Here is a 13,898-nt window from a genome sequence, read left to right as displayed (position 1 = left end):
CTCAACTGCCTTGGTTGCAATTTCTGCACCCCGCCACTTCAAACACTACGAACATTATAAAACAACATGAAAGGATAGAGCGGCCTTTCAATCGCTTTCTGCAACCCAGCTAACACAACACTGCAAGCATTGTGCGGGTGTTTGTTAATGAATGAAATGACAACTTCTGACTTATCGGCCAGTGGTATTTTATCCTCTTCTTCGCCGCCACAGCATAGCACAGTAGAATAATGACAGCACTCCACATTCAGAACAGGGACTCCCACACATGACACACCAAAAAAACCCTTAACAAAAGCCCTTAGCCCTTAGTGCAGGCAGGGACGAAACATATCACGCTAAAAAACTACAAATTCAGAAGTGACAATCTCAGCTTCTTTGAAGCCATTGGCTGCGGGAAGCCATTCGTTCTGGCTTTGGCCATCGGCTCCCCTCTATCAATCTTCTGTGCTGGAAATAAGATTCGCTTCCCACAGCGAATAGCTTCAGGAAGCAACCGGCTTCGGCTTTGGCCGTCGGCTTGGCTGTATTGAGCTGTGAAGCTTGACCTACCGTGGGGAACATTGGCAGGTAGTGGACGACGATGTCCTTCAGCTTCCGTTCAATGTAGGCGTCGGTCTGTGGGCTCAGGGTCAGAAGACCGCACACGAACTGCACGGTTGAACGCAGGGAGAGAGTAAAAGAGCATGCCAAATATTGCGGGGCGAACAACACTTAGCAAAGTGTACTGTTGGGAGAGTTGGTAGGTTGTATTATTTTAAATAGTCAGAAAGGATGGTGGAACAATGCCGGGACTGATCACATATTAAACAGTGAACAGATTGAGCAAGTAATGAACAGTAAACACTAAATAAACCAATATTGAATTATGAAAAGTGATTAAAAAAAATGAAGGAAGCTCACACTAAGGCGTAAGACTTGAAGGTAGTGAAGCTGTACGCAACCTTCACGACCATCACGAAGGTTCAAGTCCGCGATTGCAGCTGATTTGCTTCTCCTTCCCTACTGCAACGACCTTTACTTCATCATTGCTGCTATAAGTGCGAGCTCCTTTCATTTTCTGGAAGTGATAATCATTGGACATCACCTTGGAATGGCGTACGCTATGATGTGTCTTTCTCGTTCCGAGCAAGTGTTGCCATGATTACAGCAACGCTGGAGTTTTCTTTTTTGTTTTTTTCTTTCTTTCTTTTTTTTTGGCTAATCCTGGCCAATCTCTTTAAGCGATTATGCTTGGCTTGAAAAACGTGCACAGGAGATGCTGGGCGGTTGTCGCCAGGCACGCACATATGAGTGCTGGGCATTTTCTTTGTTTTGTTAACTGCTGGACGGAGCGCGCGCTCGCCAGTTTTTTGGAATTTTTAAGTGCGATGCACTTCTTAAGCGACCCTGAACCTGCGTCCACCGGCGATGTCCGCATAGCATACCCACGTGGGGGATTGGCCAGGAATCTCCTCGTCTTCCTTGGCAACGGGGGGAGATGGGCGCGCGCTGCCTGGCCGCTGACATGGCACATACCCACGTGGGGGATTGGCCAGGAATCGGGCGTGAGAAGGGCTAATGCACCCGCTTAAAGGAGTACTGACACGAAATTTCAAAGCTGAGATCCGCTCTAGCAATCAAGTACAACGACAACACAAATAGGTGTGTGTGAATAAATGCATTTGTAGTTGTGTGTGTGTGTGTGATCTCTCTTTCGCGAACATTACCGAACCGCGCAAATTCAACTCGTGCATTCGCACTTTCACAATCTTCCGCTCGGGGAAATGCGGGGAATTTTTAACTGCAGACAAGAAAAATTACGATTTGCTAAAGAGCTTCGCTGCTAAAAACTTCCAATCTTGTTGGTCGTATGGTCGCATGGCCACCAGAAAAGATGCATCAACTAAGCACGATAGCGAACAATATGTGATATGCATGATTACCTACCCAGTTCCAGTGTCCCCGTCGTTTTTCACAGCACGGCTCAGAAAAACGGTGATTAGTAGCACGTACTGCTTCAAACTATTACAATTCCTCTGCTATGCAAACAGGCCACCTGCAGTGCTACCTAGTGCCGCTATTTTAAGTGACAAGAGATGTCTTCCGCCGGGAAATAATGCCGCGTGCCTGGCTTGCACGGTGGAGAATTAATGTATTTGTCTGAAGACATTCGTATGAGCTGCGACAGTCAACAAATTTTGCTCTTCAGTCATTCACTTTTAAAACTATTTCACTTCCCTTTCTCTGCGAAAAAAATTTGCGTCTAACAGACTTTCGCGGCTCAAACACGAGCACGTTACCATCAATGTCACGGCAAGAATCGTCAATCCAAATTTCACTGGTGAAGTCTGTTTGTTCCTGGCTATGCTGTACAGCGAAGGAAATGCAAATTTGCTACCGACCACCCCGGCCGGGGGGAAGGGACACCACCAAGCTGCCTCCTTCCCAGCTCACCAGAGGCAGGTGCTGTTTGATGGCGGCCAGCTGGGCCTGGGGGATTAGCTTCCCTGCGTACAGTGCACTGGGCAGCACGAGGGAGTCCAGCAGCTTCGGCAGCAGGCAATCCGCCATCCCCTGCAAGGGTACACAGCAGTAACTTTGGTTGACACGCCCTTGCTATTTTTCGCCACACAGCAACCGATACACAACAGCTACGAGGAGATGCAAGACTGTGAACTAATCATGTTTGCGAGAATTCCGAGACAGCGGTTGCTAGTCGAAGCCGTAGTCACGAATGCGGAAAAGCAAACTGCAGAGAGAGAGAGAGAGAGAGAGAGAGAGTAACTTTAATGAAAACCAGCGATGTTAGCCGAGTCGTCGGGCTGGCTTGCTACGCTAGATGAGAGAAGAAAAACAAAAAGAAAAAAAAAAGAAAAAAAAATGTGAAAACGAAATGATGTCATTTGATGCGGCCAAAATTTTCAATCACAAAACTCTGTCCAGTTCTGTGCTACGAAGAAACTCCAAAAGAGCTTTGATTGCACGCGCAGCCTGACCATGGAACTGTTGTGCTTTTTTACCGCACAGGCTCAGTTGACATCTCACTCGGTTTCTACCGATATACGGCGAGACAAACGTGGGTCTCTGAGGCTTTTCGATTCAGTCTCAAACTCACCGCAGATAGTCTGCAGGTAGTCCAAGGATTTCCCACACCACAGAAATATAGTATGTGAAATATAGTATGTGTGTTGTAGAATCATGTGTGAGTCAGCCATGAAACGTTTGTCCCATTGATGTTATTTTCATTTGTTATGCTCTTTTTTCTCTATTGAACATGCCTTCCTTTTTCCTCTCCTTTCCTTTGCTTCTTCGGTGCACCACACTGAAGGCATCAATCCAAATCGTCAATCCAAATTTTACTGCTAAGTCTCTTTGTTCCTGGCTATGCTGTACAGCAACGAAAATGTAAATTCACTACCAACCACCCCTGCCAAAGGGGGGGCACTTATCCTAACAAACAAACAAAAAATAAATAAGTAAACAAACAAACAAACAAATATACAAGGGTTGCATCACTTCTGAGTGAGTCCACGATACACGACTGACAGCTGAAGAGCCACTCTGTTGTCATCAAGTCACCGTTCAACCAGAGTAATTCTGACGAGCAGTTAGCACCAGTGATATCAAGAGAGCTCCTCACCTCATTAGGCAAGTGCAGCCATTCAAAGTTTGGCTGATTAAAAATACTGCTTTGTCCCGACGACAACGATACCAATTTTTATCGTAAACTTTAACAAATAATCGCGATATTAAAGAAAAGATAGCCACTTTCTGGCAACGCCTCGATGATGTCACAGAATCTTGTTTGTGTGGTTGGTAGCTGCCAAAAAGCATGACTGGGCAATTGTGCTGGGGGCCTCTACATCTGTCTGACTGTATCACCTGAATGCCAACCTGCCGCTTTCGATTGTATCACTTGAATGATGATCTGCATCTAACACACTCATAACTGTTATTTGAGTGCTGACATCTACTGCATAACTCCTCCCTATATTAAGTCACTGTAGCACGAAACTTGGGGTTTTCCAATATTTCTTGCATTTTTTGTTTGGTGTAAGTACACCCTTTGTATAAATTTTCTAGGCCAATCGTAAGCCTTCTTGAGCACAAAGAATTAGCTTCCCCTTTAAATCAGACAAAATTACTTCATGACAGTAAGAAAGAAAGGCCCTTTCTCTACCTTTCCAGCACAAAATGTTTAAGCCTCGCTCGGGGCATAAGCTTGCACATTGATTTTTTTGTGGCCTGTGCATTTTCAACTTGGCCTAGAAAATTTTGACAAAGACTGTACATATATGTGGGCAAATTTAGACTTCAAGCCAGGCATACAAGGAAGCAGACAATATTCTAAAACAAACGAAGGTCTTCTTCCTGCCAATACATTAGTGGGAGGCTTTCACGCAGTCTTGGGCAGTAGCTAGTTACTAGTAACACGTTACCGGTAGCTAGTTACTTTTTTCAGTAACTTGTGACTGTAACACTGTCACTTTTTTGCACAGTTTCTGTGATAGGAAATGCCGTTACAGTTACTTTAACAAAAAACTCATTTTCGGACTTTCTTTTTTTCTGTATCCTCTTCTGCTTTCACCTTTCCACACCATTAAGGTCGAAATTAAAGATGTTTATCCGCTCTCTCCCTTTCCACAACACGGCTCCCTTCGCAGTTTAGGAGAGAAGGTTGTTAAAATGATTATTTTTCCTCGCAGAAGACCAAGGTAAGACGTCGGTCCGTACGGGGGATTTCTTAAAATTATTTCCTATCCCATGAGTTGAGTGGAAGCAAGAAAAAAAACAGAAACCTGCAATTAGATCTCCACTGAACACGAAGTTGGCCTACCCTTGTAAAGAAAGACCATGGCAGAGGGGCCCACTGAGAACTGGGCACCCATAACGAAACGAAGGGTGAATCAACAAAATAGTTGATGGAACAAAATAGTACCTACACAACGATTGTTGGTGTTGGGCTTGAGTGTGCTTCCTTTTAGGTTCCCTTAGTCTAGGTTTTACCACATGCAATTTTGTCTTTCCGCATGGCTTTGTACATTTCTATTAAATAAACTCTTATTATTTGGTTTGTTATCTATTACTTTGTTTTATATAGCAGCAAAAAAGTAACGGCACTACTTTTTTGCAGTAACTGTAACTGTAACAGAGTTACATTTTGTAGCGTAAGCTACACTGGCCGAGGTTGAGCAATTTCGCGTGGGCCGTAAAGGGCCGTACTGCGCAAGTGCGAAGAGCACGAGATTGGATTGGATTGGCTTGGCTTGGACTGGGTTTGGATTGGATTGGATTATATTTGATTGTATTGGAAATCCAATCTAATTGTAGTTTGGGTGTGTAGCAAATTGGGTCTCCACATTTGCCAGTCTGCGCATTCCAGAGGAGTGACGTCATAGCCGCGGCAGATGCACTGGCACCGGCGCATGCCCAGCTGTGCGCCTCCGTTGCACAGTAGCCAAGTCTGACGGTGCGCCGGAGCCGCTTGATAGCCGTTTCGCGTGGCTCCTGCAGAGCCGTGCTGCACATGTGCGAGGAGCAGTGACTAGACTGCACTGGATTGGATTTGAAATCGTTTTAGCAGCAGTGAACATAATAATCAGCTAATCCTAGACAACCCGGAAAGCTAAAAATAACCAGCTGAACCTTAGCTCACGCTACGTATATCCTGGCATAGCTGAGCTAAGCACTGCTAATTTTTTTGGCTTAGGTAACTGTAACTGTAACACTGTTACTTTTTTTTTGGTAATGTGCCCATGACAGCTTTCACATCTACGTACACACTCCATATCATACACTGCCTTGACCACCACTCCGCAAAAACAAGCACAAGAGGGAAGGCCTCGCGACTCATCGCTAAGGGTAAAAGTACCACCCATACTCACCCTCGTGTACAAAAGGCCCGCACACAGCCGGAACAACTGCCCGCACAGGAAGTACACGTTGGCCAGACGGGTCGAGGTGGCCGTGCCGCTCCTCAGCTGTGCAACAACCAGGGTCGCAAAGTCCCGGAGGTAGAAGGCGACGCTCTGCCTCAGCTGGGAGAGCGCAGACAGGCCGTCCATGGCCGAGACGATGTCCGCGTACTGCGCCAGGCAGTCCAGGAAGTGGACAGCCAGCTCGTCGTGGGTCAGCAGGTCGTCGTCCTTGGATGGGACAACGGCCCCCACCAGGGCGTTGTAGCGCTCAAACTCCTTGCGGCTCAGGACGATCCTGCGTGTGTGGGACACGTCATCATCATCATCACCACCACCATCCACGGCCCATTCGTGGCCTCTCCCAGTGATTTGAAGCCCCTCCTGTAACGACCTCTCCAACAGAGTTACTCAATATACGCCGGTTGTGAAATTCCCCATAGGCTCCACGCATCGAAAGAAAATTACCATCCCCCCCCTAAAGAAAGTTTAGAGAAGCGCGAAAGCTTTCTGGCATTGAAACTGCGTCAAAAATGCGTCCAATCAATCATCAAACCTTCAAAGACCCAAATCGCAAACGAAGAATGAACCGATGCGATAACTTTTCGTGCACTAAGTATATATATGCCGATACGTAGTTTAAAGATAAAGTTATGTATACTATTACACTTTTTCGTCATGACCGACACGTGTACTGTACTGTCTTATCTGGGACCGCTCTTTTTTTTTTTTGCGATTTTCAAGTGACCGTTTTGACACAATGGAAGCCCGGTTTGACGCACGTGCCGTGTCCAGAGATCTTACCAGAGCTTTTTGGTCGACCAATCGGTCTATGGGGAAATGCACTAGTTTTGTGACAGGACGCAATCGGTCCCACTAAGAAGCATTTTGCTTTTAAACCAGTCCACAGTGAGCCCCCCCCCCCCCCCCCCCCCTGTGCTGGGGGCAAACAGGGGCGAGCACAGGGCAACTTGACTAGCCTGCTCTCAATCGGGAGAAAGTTGACGAAGTAACCCAAGTGCTTGCGGCTGCTGCCGTAAGTCATAAAAGAAAAAAATGTGTAGACATATGTGAAAATGACCTAATTAAATGCTTTCTAATTTGCAAAGCAAGCTTTATTTCGTTAAGTTGTATTTCACTCCTTGTTCTTTAAAGAGCTGAAAGCTCTCTACCGTCGTCCCTTGGCCTGGAATGATTACTGAAATGTTTTCAGAAAGTTCTCACCCGAAAAAGACAAAAGGCCCCAGCCACATGCACTCCGTCTACAAATGGCTCCTTGTATATCAAACACTCTTTATCGCTCTGCAGTTCGCCCCCCGACCGATTCCTTGGTCTTGCCCTATCCTATTCACCGTCCTTTTGCAGCCACCTGTTGTCCTTCATCCGCTTACATGACTGACGAAACCACCCTTCTTTCACTTAATTTGAAGCAGAATGTCTTCTACCCACACTTCTGTTTTCTAATCTCTTATTGTTAGTTTCAACAGCGAAGCTGTTTGGCAAATCGTAATTTTTCGTGTCTGCCGTTAAAAATACCAAGAAGCTGCCGAGTGCGCGTACATAAGCGTGGGCCTCGCGGCGACCGCCCGGCAGTTAACAAAACCAAGAAAATGCCTAGCGCTCGTGTGTGCGTGACTCACGACGACGACTGTGCACGTTTGTCAAGCCAAGCATACCACTTAGGGAGACTGGCAAAAATTGACCCCCCCCCCCCCCCCCCCCCTTTAAAAAAATAAAAAATCCCTCCAGCGTTAGTTGTAATCGTGGCAACTGCTTGGAACGAGAAAGACACGTCATAGCGTACGACCCTCCAAGGTGATGTCCAATGATTATCACTTTAAAAAAAATGAAGGAAGCTCACACTTATCCCAACAGTGATGGAGTAAAGGTTGTTGTGGCAGTGAGAAAGAAGCAAACCAGCTGCAATCATGGACTTAAACCTAGTACGTGACGGTCGTGAAGCTGGCGTGCAGCTTCGCTAGCTTCAAGTCTTACGCGTTAGTGTGAGCTCCCTTCATTTTTTTTTACTCACGTGTTTTTGCACTGCCCTTCAAATCTGGCAGCGAGCATCCATTGGCGAAGGCCTTTCATACCCTACTTACAACTATAAAACTGCGGAAATGGAATGTCATAGAGGGTGCGGAGGAACCCGTAAAGTTGTTCACAACAATTACGACGATGGTAATACGGATTCCACAACGTAACAGCCGGCACTGCATTCTAAGGGAACAGCAGCCCAGTAAGCGGCTGGCAGAGCCATCTCACCGCGAGAGGCGTGTCATCTCGGCGCAGGGGGGCTCCACCGCGACGCAGCAGCGCAGCCAGGACTGCACGATCCGGGCTTCAGCGTTGGCCGCACGTGTTTCAATCTCGCTCGACACCTGGTCGTCTTCCAGCAGCAGGCAGAGGAAGCGCCCAGATGCACTGCACCACACCGCACCCACGTCATACGTTAACCCCATAATTGGGGGTGTTGTCGAGAGATGGAACACTTGTTTGTTTGCATGTTTGTTTATTGATCACCACCAGCCTGTGTACACCCACTGCAGGGCAAAGGCCTCTCCCATGGATTTCCAACTATCCCGGGCCTGTGCTAACTGCGACCAATTTATCCCCGCAAACTTCTTGATCTCATCTGCCCACCTACATTTCTGCTGCCCCCTGCCACGCTTGCCTTCTCTAGAGATCCACTGTTACCCTTGATGACCAACAGTTATCCTGCCTTTGCATTACATGCCCTGCCCACGTCCATTTCTTCTTATTTCTACTAATGTGTCCTTAACACGCGTTTGTTCCCTGACCCACTCTGCTCTCTTCTTGACCCTTAATGTTACACCTATCATCTTCCGTTCCATTGCTCGCTGAGTCGTCCTCAATTTACCTAAGTTGAACCCTTTTAATGACCCCCCAAGTTTCTGCCCCGTAGGTGAGTACCGGTAATATGCAGCTGTCATAAACTTTCTTCTTTAGGGACAATGGTACATGACAAAGGAGATGCTGACACCAGGTTGCGAGCAGGCTTGCTCCTTATCACGTTAGTTGTAAGGTTCCCGTGAAGTGACTGCAAAGTTCTGAGTTAGACAGCGTCTTAGAGAGGATAACAAACTACACAAAATTGCACACAAGGTACTAAGCACAACACTTGGTCCCTTGTACCAAGTAAGTGAATTACAGAAATGGCACGGAGTGAGTTCGTATAGAAACAGCGATAGTGCACAAATAGATGCAAAGTATGCATGACATAAGACAATAAATAATATGCCTTAACGACGTAAAGAGATTGCACAACGAAAAACATTTGTTGCACGTTTAGTGGGGAAGGGGAGTAAGGAAGAGTGAAACCAAACGAACTGTTAAAGGTGTTGTGCCACCAAATTTGTTGTTTGTGCATTCTTTGTTGCAAACGCTTTATATTTCTTTAGAAAGCATGATACATGCTCTCACATGCACATATTCTGAGTAAAAAATTTATTATTGCACGATTTATGTGAACAGGATTCGGTTTGTTTCTGGGCGCCCATTCAAGCAGTGACGTCACAGTGTTGCGAGGAGGCTCTGCCACGTGTGTCTACCATGCGGCGCTGCGGTACGCTGCGACTTTACTGCGGCGTCTGCTCCCGCACACACGTGCTTCACCACGGAAGTAAACACGCCGGCTCGTCATGTCAAGCCGCGACAGCGCCGACATGGGCTCTTTGTCTGCATCCTCGGATGCAGACAAATGAAAGCCATGGATATGCAAGCAAACCATAAAAATGTAACCGCTCAAAAAAAAAAAAAGGTCTTTGTCACGAATTGAATTTGCAACGTTGACCGCCGAGCGGGCGTGACGTGCGAGACCACTGCGCCACCGCACAAATGAGGCTCCGGCTGCGAAGTAGCCGGTGTACTAGATGGAGGCCCATCCTTTGAGTCGTACGTCGGCGTTTACTAGCTAGTTTACAGAATTCCTGGCTGGTAAACTGAAATTTCTTGAATAGCACTTGCGCAGCAAAGTTCTGCGAAGCTCCTGCAATAGCTTATCGCCATCAACTGTGCTCCTTCGCGAAAGCGCTCGCGAAAATGAGTGGGCCCGGCTGCGACTGCGATTTTGCACTGTAGGAATAGTGCTTGTTGTAATTTGGTTTTACGTTTTACGTTAAAAACCTTCGCCGATATTGATCTCTTATTACCCAAATTACCCTACGTAACTCTTCTTCTGCACGAAACTGACCTTATATTTACTACAGGCGAGCCGATCGCACGTGCATATGCAGTTTGCAGCTCCGGGGTAGCGGCGTCGCCGAAGAGCACGGCCGAAGCGCCGAACGCCAAAATACGGATCGCATTAGCGCTAGTGTTGAGCTGTATGAGCTTCATGGACCTTAGTGAGTTTATTACACTCCAGAAACTAACAAAATAGCGCTGCATTCATTGCGGCACGAATGTTGTCGGGGCGCAGTTTTCGCTTCTCGGTCGATTCCCGACGACGCGTCGGGCAAACAGTCGGGCGACCGGTTTTGTTGGCGTCTTCGGTCGGCGAGTCAGTCACACTACGGCGACTTTCCATCGGCCGACGTGTTTGTGTCGCCGTCGGCGTGTGACAACACGGTCTTGCAATTCGGCAGCTGACCGATGGTTTGGCGACTTGTCTGCGTCGCCATCGCGTCGGCCTAGTGTGTCTGATACGACCAAGCGACCCAACAAACTGTGGTAACTGGAGTTCACATTGACGTCGCTCGAGTCGCTAACGTGGTTCTTCGAAAAAATATTCTGCGCTCCCTTATTTGAAATAACTGACCCAATTAGAAAACAAGTACACATACCCGTCAACAAAACCCTTCCCATGAAACCTAGGTGAATGAAACACAAAACCCACCTGGGGTGTGTGTGAGGTGAACAGCCAAAGTGGTCGAAGAGGCTCACAAAGCTGGCCTTCACTGGTCCTGATTGCGGTGGTGGCCTGGGGAAAAAAGCACCAAAACATACCCGCAACAATGGCTGCTCACTTGCAAAGGAGAGCGTCAAATCTTGCGACTGGGCACCAAATGCAACGAGGAATACTGCAACAATGGCTCAACATCGTGTCCGGTTGTTCCCTTCAATGCGCTTCAGTGGGACCCTTCGAGTATCCATCTCAGACTCAGTGCAGACACCCCGCGAAGCAATGTGACATTTGTTTTAAGTGCAGAGCACTTTAGGGGCTTGCCTTGTCGTCGTGGCTCGCTCGCTGCACCCACGTAGAGCCACACGGCGTTTGGTTGTCGCGGCGTAACCCAGAGGCTTCAAGAGCTAAGTAGTTTATACAGTCCTAAGCGTTCGAAACTTGTGAACCACTGGCACTTGTCATACATCTCCTCGTTGTTTAGCACAAAGAAAACTGTTTGGTGTGAAGGTACATTTGAGGCAAAATATACGTAATTAGCCGGCAGCGCCACTGTTCATTTAGTTCGGAACGCTCGTCGGGTTGGTTTTTACGATAGTAAGCGAAAAAAAGTGGCAGTGCAACGCTGGCACATGCGGGAGGAAAAGCGAGCACAAAAATAACGGAACTCCCGCTGGTGCAGTGTCAGGCAAGGGGCGTGCAAGCACTGCGAAGGCGGGAAATTTGAAATGCATTGGACAAACGTCTGTTTAATTCATCAGGAAAGGAATGAGACAGGGCGAAGAGCGTGATGGGTCGTAAGAGTGAGCGGATAACGGTGCCACAGCCCATTATGGCGAATCCCTGCTCTGCACTTCCGACAGCTTTCGCGTTGAGCGGAACGGCTTTAATATTTTCACATATATCTCTACGGGGTGAGGTATCCTTGGACTGAGGCATGTTTCCTAGCACAAAAAAAGGCCCAAACAGAGAAGAACCACACAGACAACACAGACACTTCTTCTTATCCTTCTCCCACGTTCTTCTCCACTTACTGTACTTCACGATTCTAACAAGCACCTATCTTCGCTACAAGTAGCCTTCAAATTTGTGCACGCGTTACAACCGGACTCAAGACCAAAACTGGCTTACAAGCAGCCAGCCGCATTGCCAGGCACATGAACTCCTCCCAAAAAAGCCAACTCAATCCAATCCAAAACAATCCATCAACATCACTTCAGTAAATTTTGGTGGACCCATTTCTTAATGGGCATACCTTGGCCACCTGTTGCACGTATTTCTGCTGCTGCAATTAGCACGTTTCAGTCGTTACGGCTCCGAAAAGATACCGCTATGAAATTCCCATCACACGCAAAGAATTTTTCCCCGCCCGACAGCGAGGGGGATCGAGCGGCATCATGCATATTGGGCGTACCGGAAGCATGAGTGCGTGCTTGACGTAAACAAAGCAGAGCCACATTTTAACGCATGGCTTCACCGGCTCGGAGCTTGGGCGTTTTCAACAACTTGAAGACTTCCAGGCAGAATTCCAAAATTTGCAGCAAATGAACCAACCCTAAACGGTCAGGTCTAAAATTACGAAGTTAAAAAGGCACTTGAAATCCCAAATCCTTTCAATGCATTTCCCACTCCAGTTTTAACGCCAGCAGGAACTGGATAAGCGGGGCTATTGTGAAGCACAAAAGATTTTTGCTGACACCATCGCGCGCATCAAATTAAATTAAAATGTCCTCCGCCAGTACCATGGTTTCATGTCACTTACATCTGATTTATACTGGTCAGCCTAAATTTAACTCAGGAACACAGACAAGGATGAACGAAAAAGCACAAATGCTGACGTACTTGTCTGCCCTTGTTCTTATCCTTTCGTCCTTCTTGTCTGTGTCCCGAGTTAAATTTAGGCTGACCAGTATTTGGACCAATTATGATCCAACTAGCTCAAATTCTGCCTATACTTACATCTGCGCTGAAGAATCGGCATCAAATTATGTTTTTGAATTGTCCTAAGCAAACTTACCAGCACGTTAAAATTGGGGGGGGGTGCGTTAGAATCATGCAAGTACGGGGATCTTCTCCTGTGTTCGTGTCTTTTTTAAAGATGATAGTCTTTCTTGGGCTACTTCAACCCAGAAATTTCGGTCTGTCTGTATGTCTGTACGTCTGTGACTCGATTCAGCCACCCGGCCAAAGCAAAACAATGCCTGCGCAATAGTCTTATATAGTCACAGCTAAATCTACCCGTCTAAGTCCGGTGTAATGTTCATACCTGTCAACATTGTTGAAGAATAACAAGACATTACGCAAATATAAGACAAAAAATTAATACAGAAGTGATGTTTGCAGTGTTCCTTTAAAAAAAATCATACATGCTTGACTTTGGCGAAATTAAATACTTCATCAACTCCAGAAAAAAAATTCACTTCGCCGTCGCCTGCTGTCACCCGCGCCACTATAGCTTCTTGCGGCATTTTAAGGAATCAACCGGCAACCGTTATGAAAGGTTCCACTAGATAGGTTCCACGTCCTGCTCGCAACGCACGTGGAGTAGGGAAACGCAGTTCTATAAACGAAGTAGGGCGCCTTGACTCATGCGCGTCTTCGCCGTACGGCAGCGATGGCATCGAGACACCCGGTTTGGAGCAGTGGAACGCGGTAAATTTAAAATGATTTAAGCAAACCTTTGGTGTCTTTACCTTGGGAGGAGCGCGACACAAGAGGAACAACATGAGAGGTGAGCGGGAAAGCGAAGGGAGGCATTTACTTGGCAAAAGTCGATAAAGACTATCGTCTTTTGACGACATTTGCAACGAAAGAAGCAGATACGCGGCCAATTTTTTGCACTAGGAAACATGCCTCCGTTATCTTAGCAACAACTTGCCCCCCTTTTAATCCTCACACTGCCAACGGACTATATGCAGCGAGTCCAACACTGTAAATCCAAGATCCCCAGTGTCTCTTTGAACACCGCACGTGTGGCACCCCACTCACAGGTCCAGTGCCAGGAGCGTGATGCTGACTGCCAGGTCGGTGAAGCAAGCTGCGGGTGCGGGAGCGTGGACTGGGAGTGCCAGGGCTTTGTGCAGGAACTGCAGAGTGCTCCGACAGATGGCGCCACTGAAGGCTGCGAGGAGAAACCG

General features: G+C 47.2%; 1 protein-coding gene across 1 annotated transcript in view; it reads right to left on the bottom strand.

Annotated features, from left to right (window-relative positions):
* Positions 1 to 13,898, bottom strand: part of LOC144143483 (protein MMS22-like) — a 70,383-nt gene that overhangs the window by 10,106 nt on the left and 46,379 nt on the right. Inside the window, exons 21-26 of the mRNA XM_077675232.1 lie at positions 13,750 to 13,882; positions 10,756 to 10,839; positions 8,163 to 8,321; positions 5,868 to 6,195; positions 2,437 to 2,556; positions 553 to 651 (exon numbers count right to left, since the gene is read on the bottom strand). Coding sequence (XP_077531358.1) covers positions 553 to 651; positions 2,437 to 2,556; positions 5,868 to 6,195; positions 8,163 to 8,321; positions 10,756 to 10,839; positions 13,750 to 13,882 — 923 coding nt within the window. The remainder of the gene's footprint in view (positions 1 to 552; positions 652 to 2,436; positions 2,557 to 5,867; positions 6,196 to 8,162; positions 8,322 to 10,755; positions 10,840 to 13,749; positions 13,883 to 13,898) is intronic.

Source organism: Haemaphysalis longicornis, unplaced genomic scaffold (assembly GCF_048455015.1).
Source record: "Haemaphysalis longicornis isolate Haplotype H1 unplaced genomic scaffold, Haemaphysalis longicornis Haplotype H1 scaffold_6, whole genome shotgun sequence".
NCBI classification, from domain to species: Eukaryota; Metazoa; Arthropoda; class Arachnida; order Ixodida; family Ixodidae; genus Haemaphysalis; species Haemaphysalis longicornis.
This window is presented reverse-complemented; position numbering and strand designations above follow the sequence as displayed.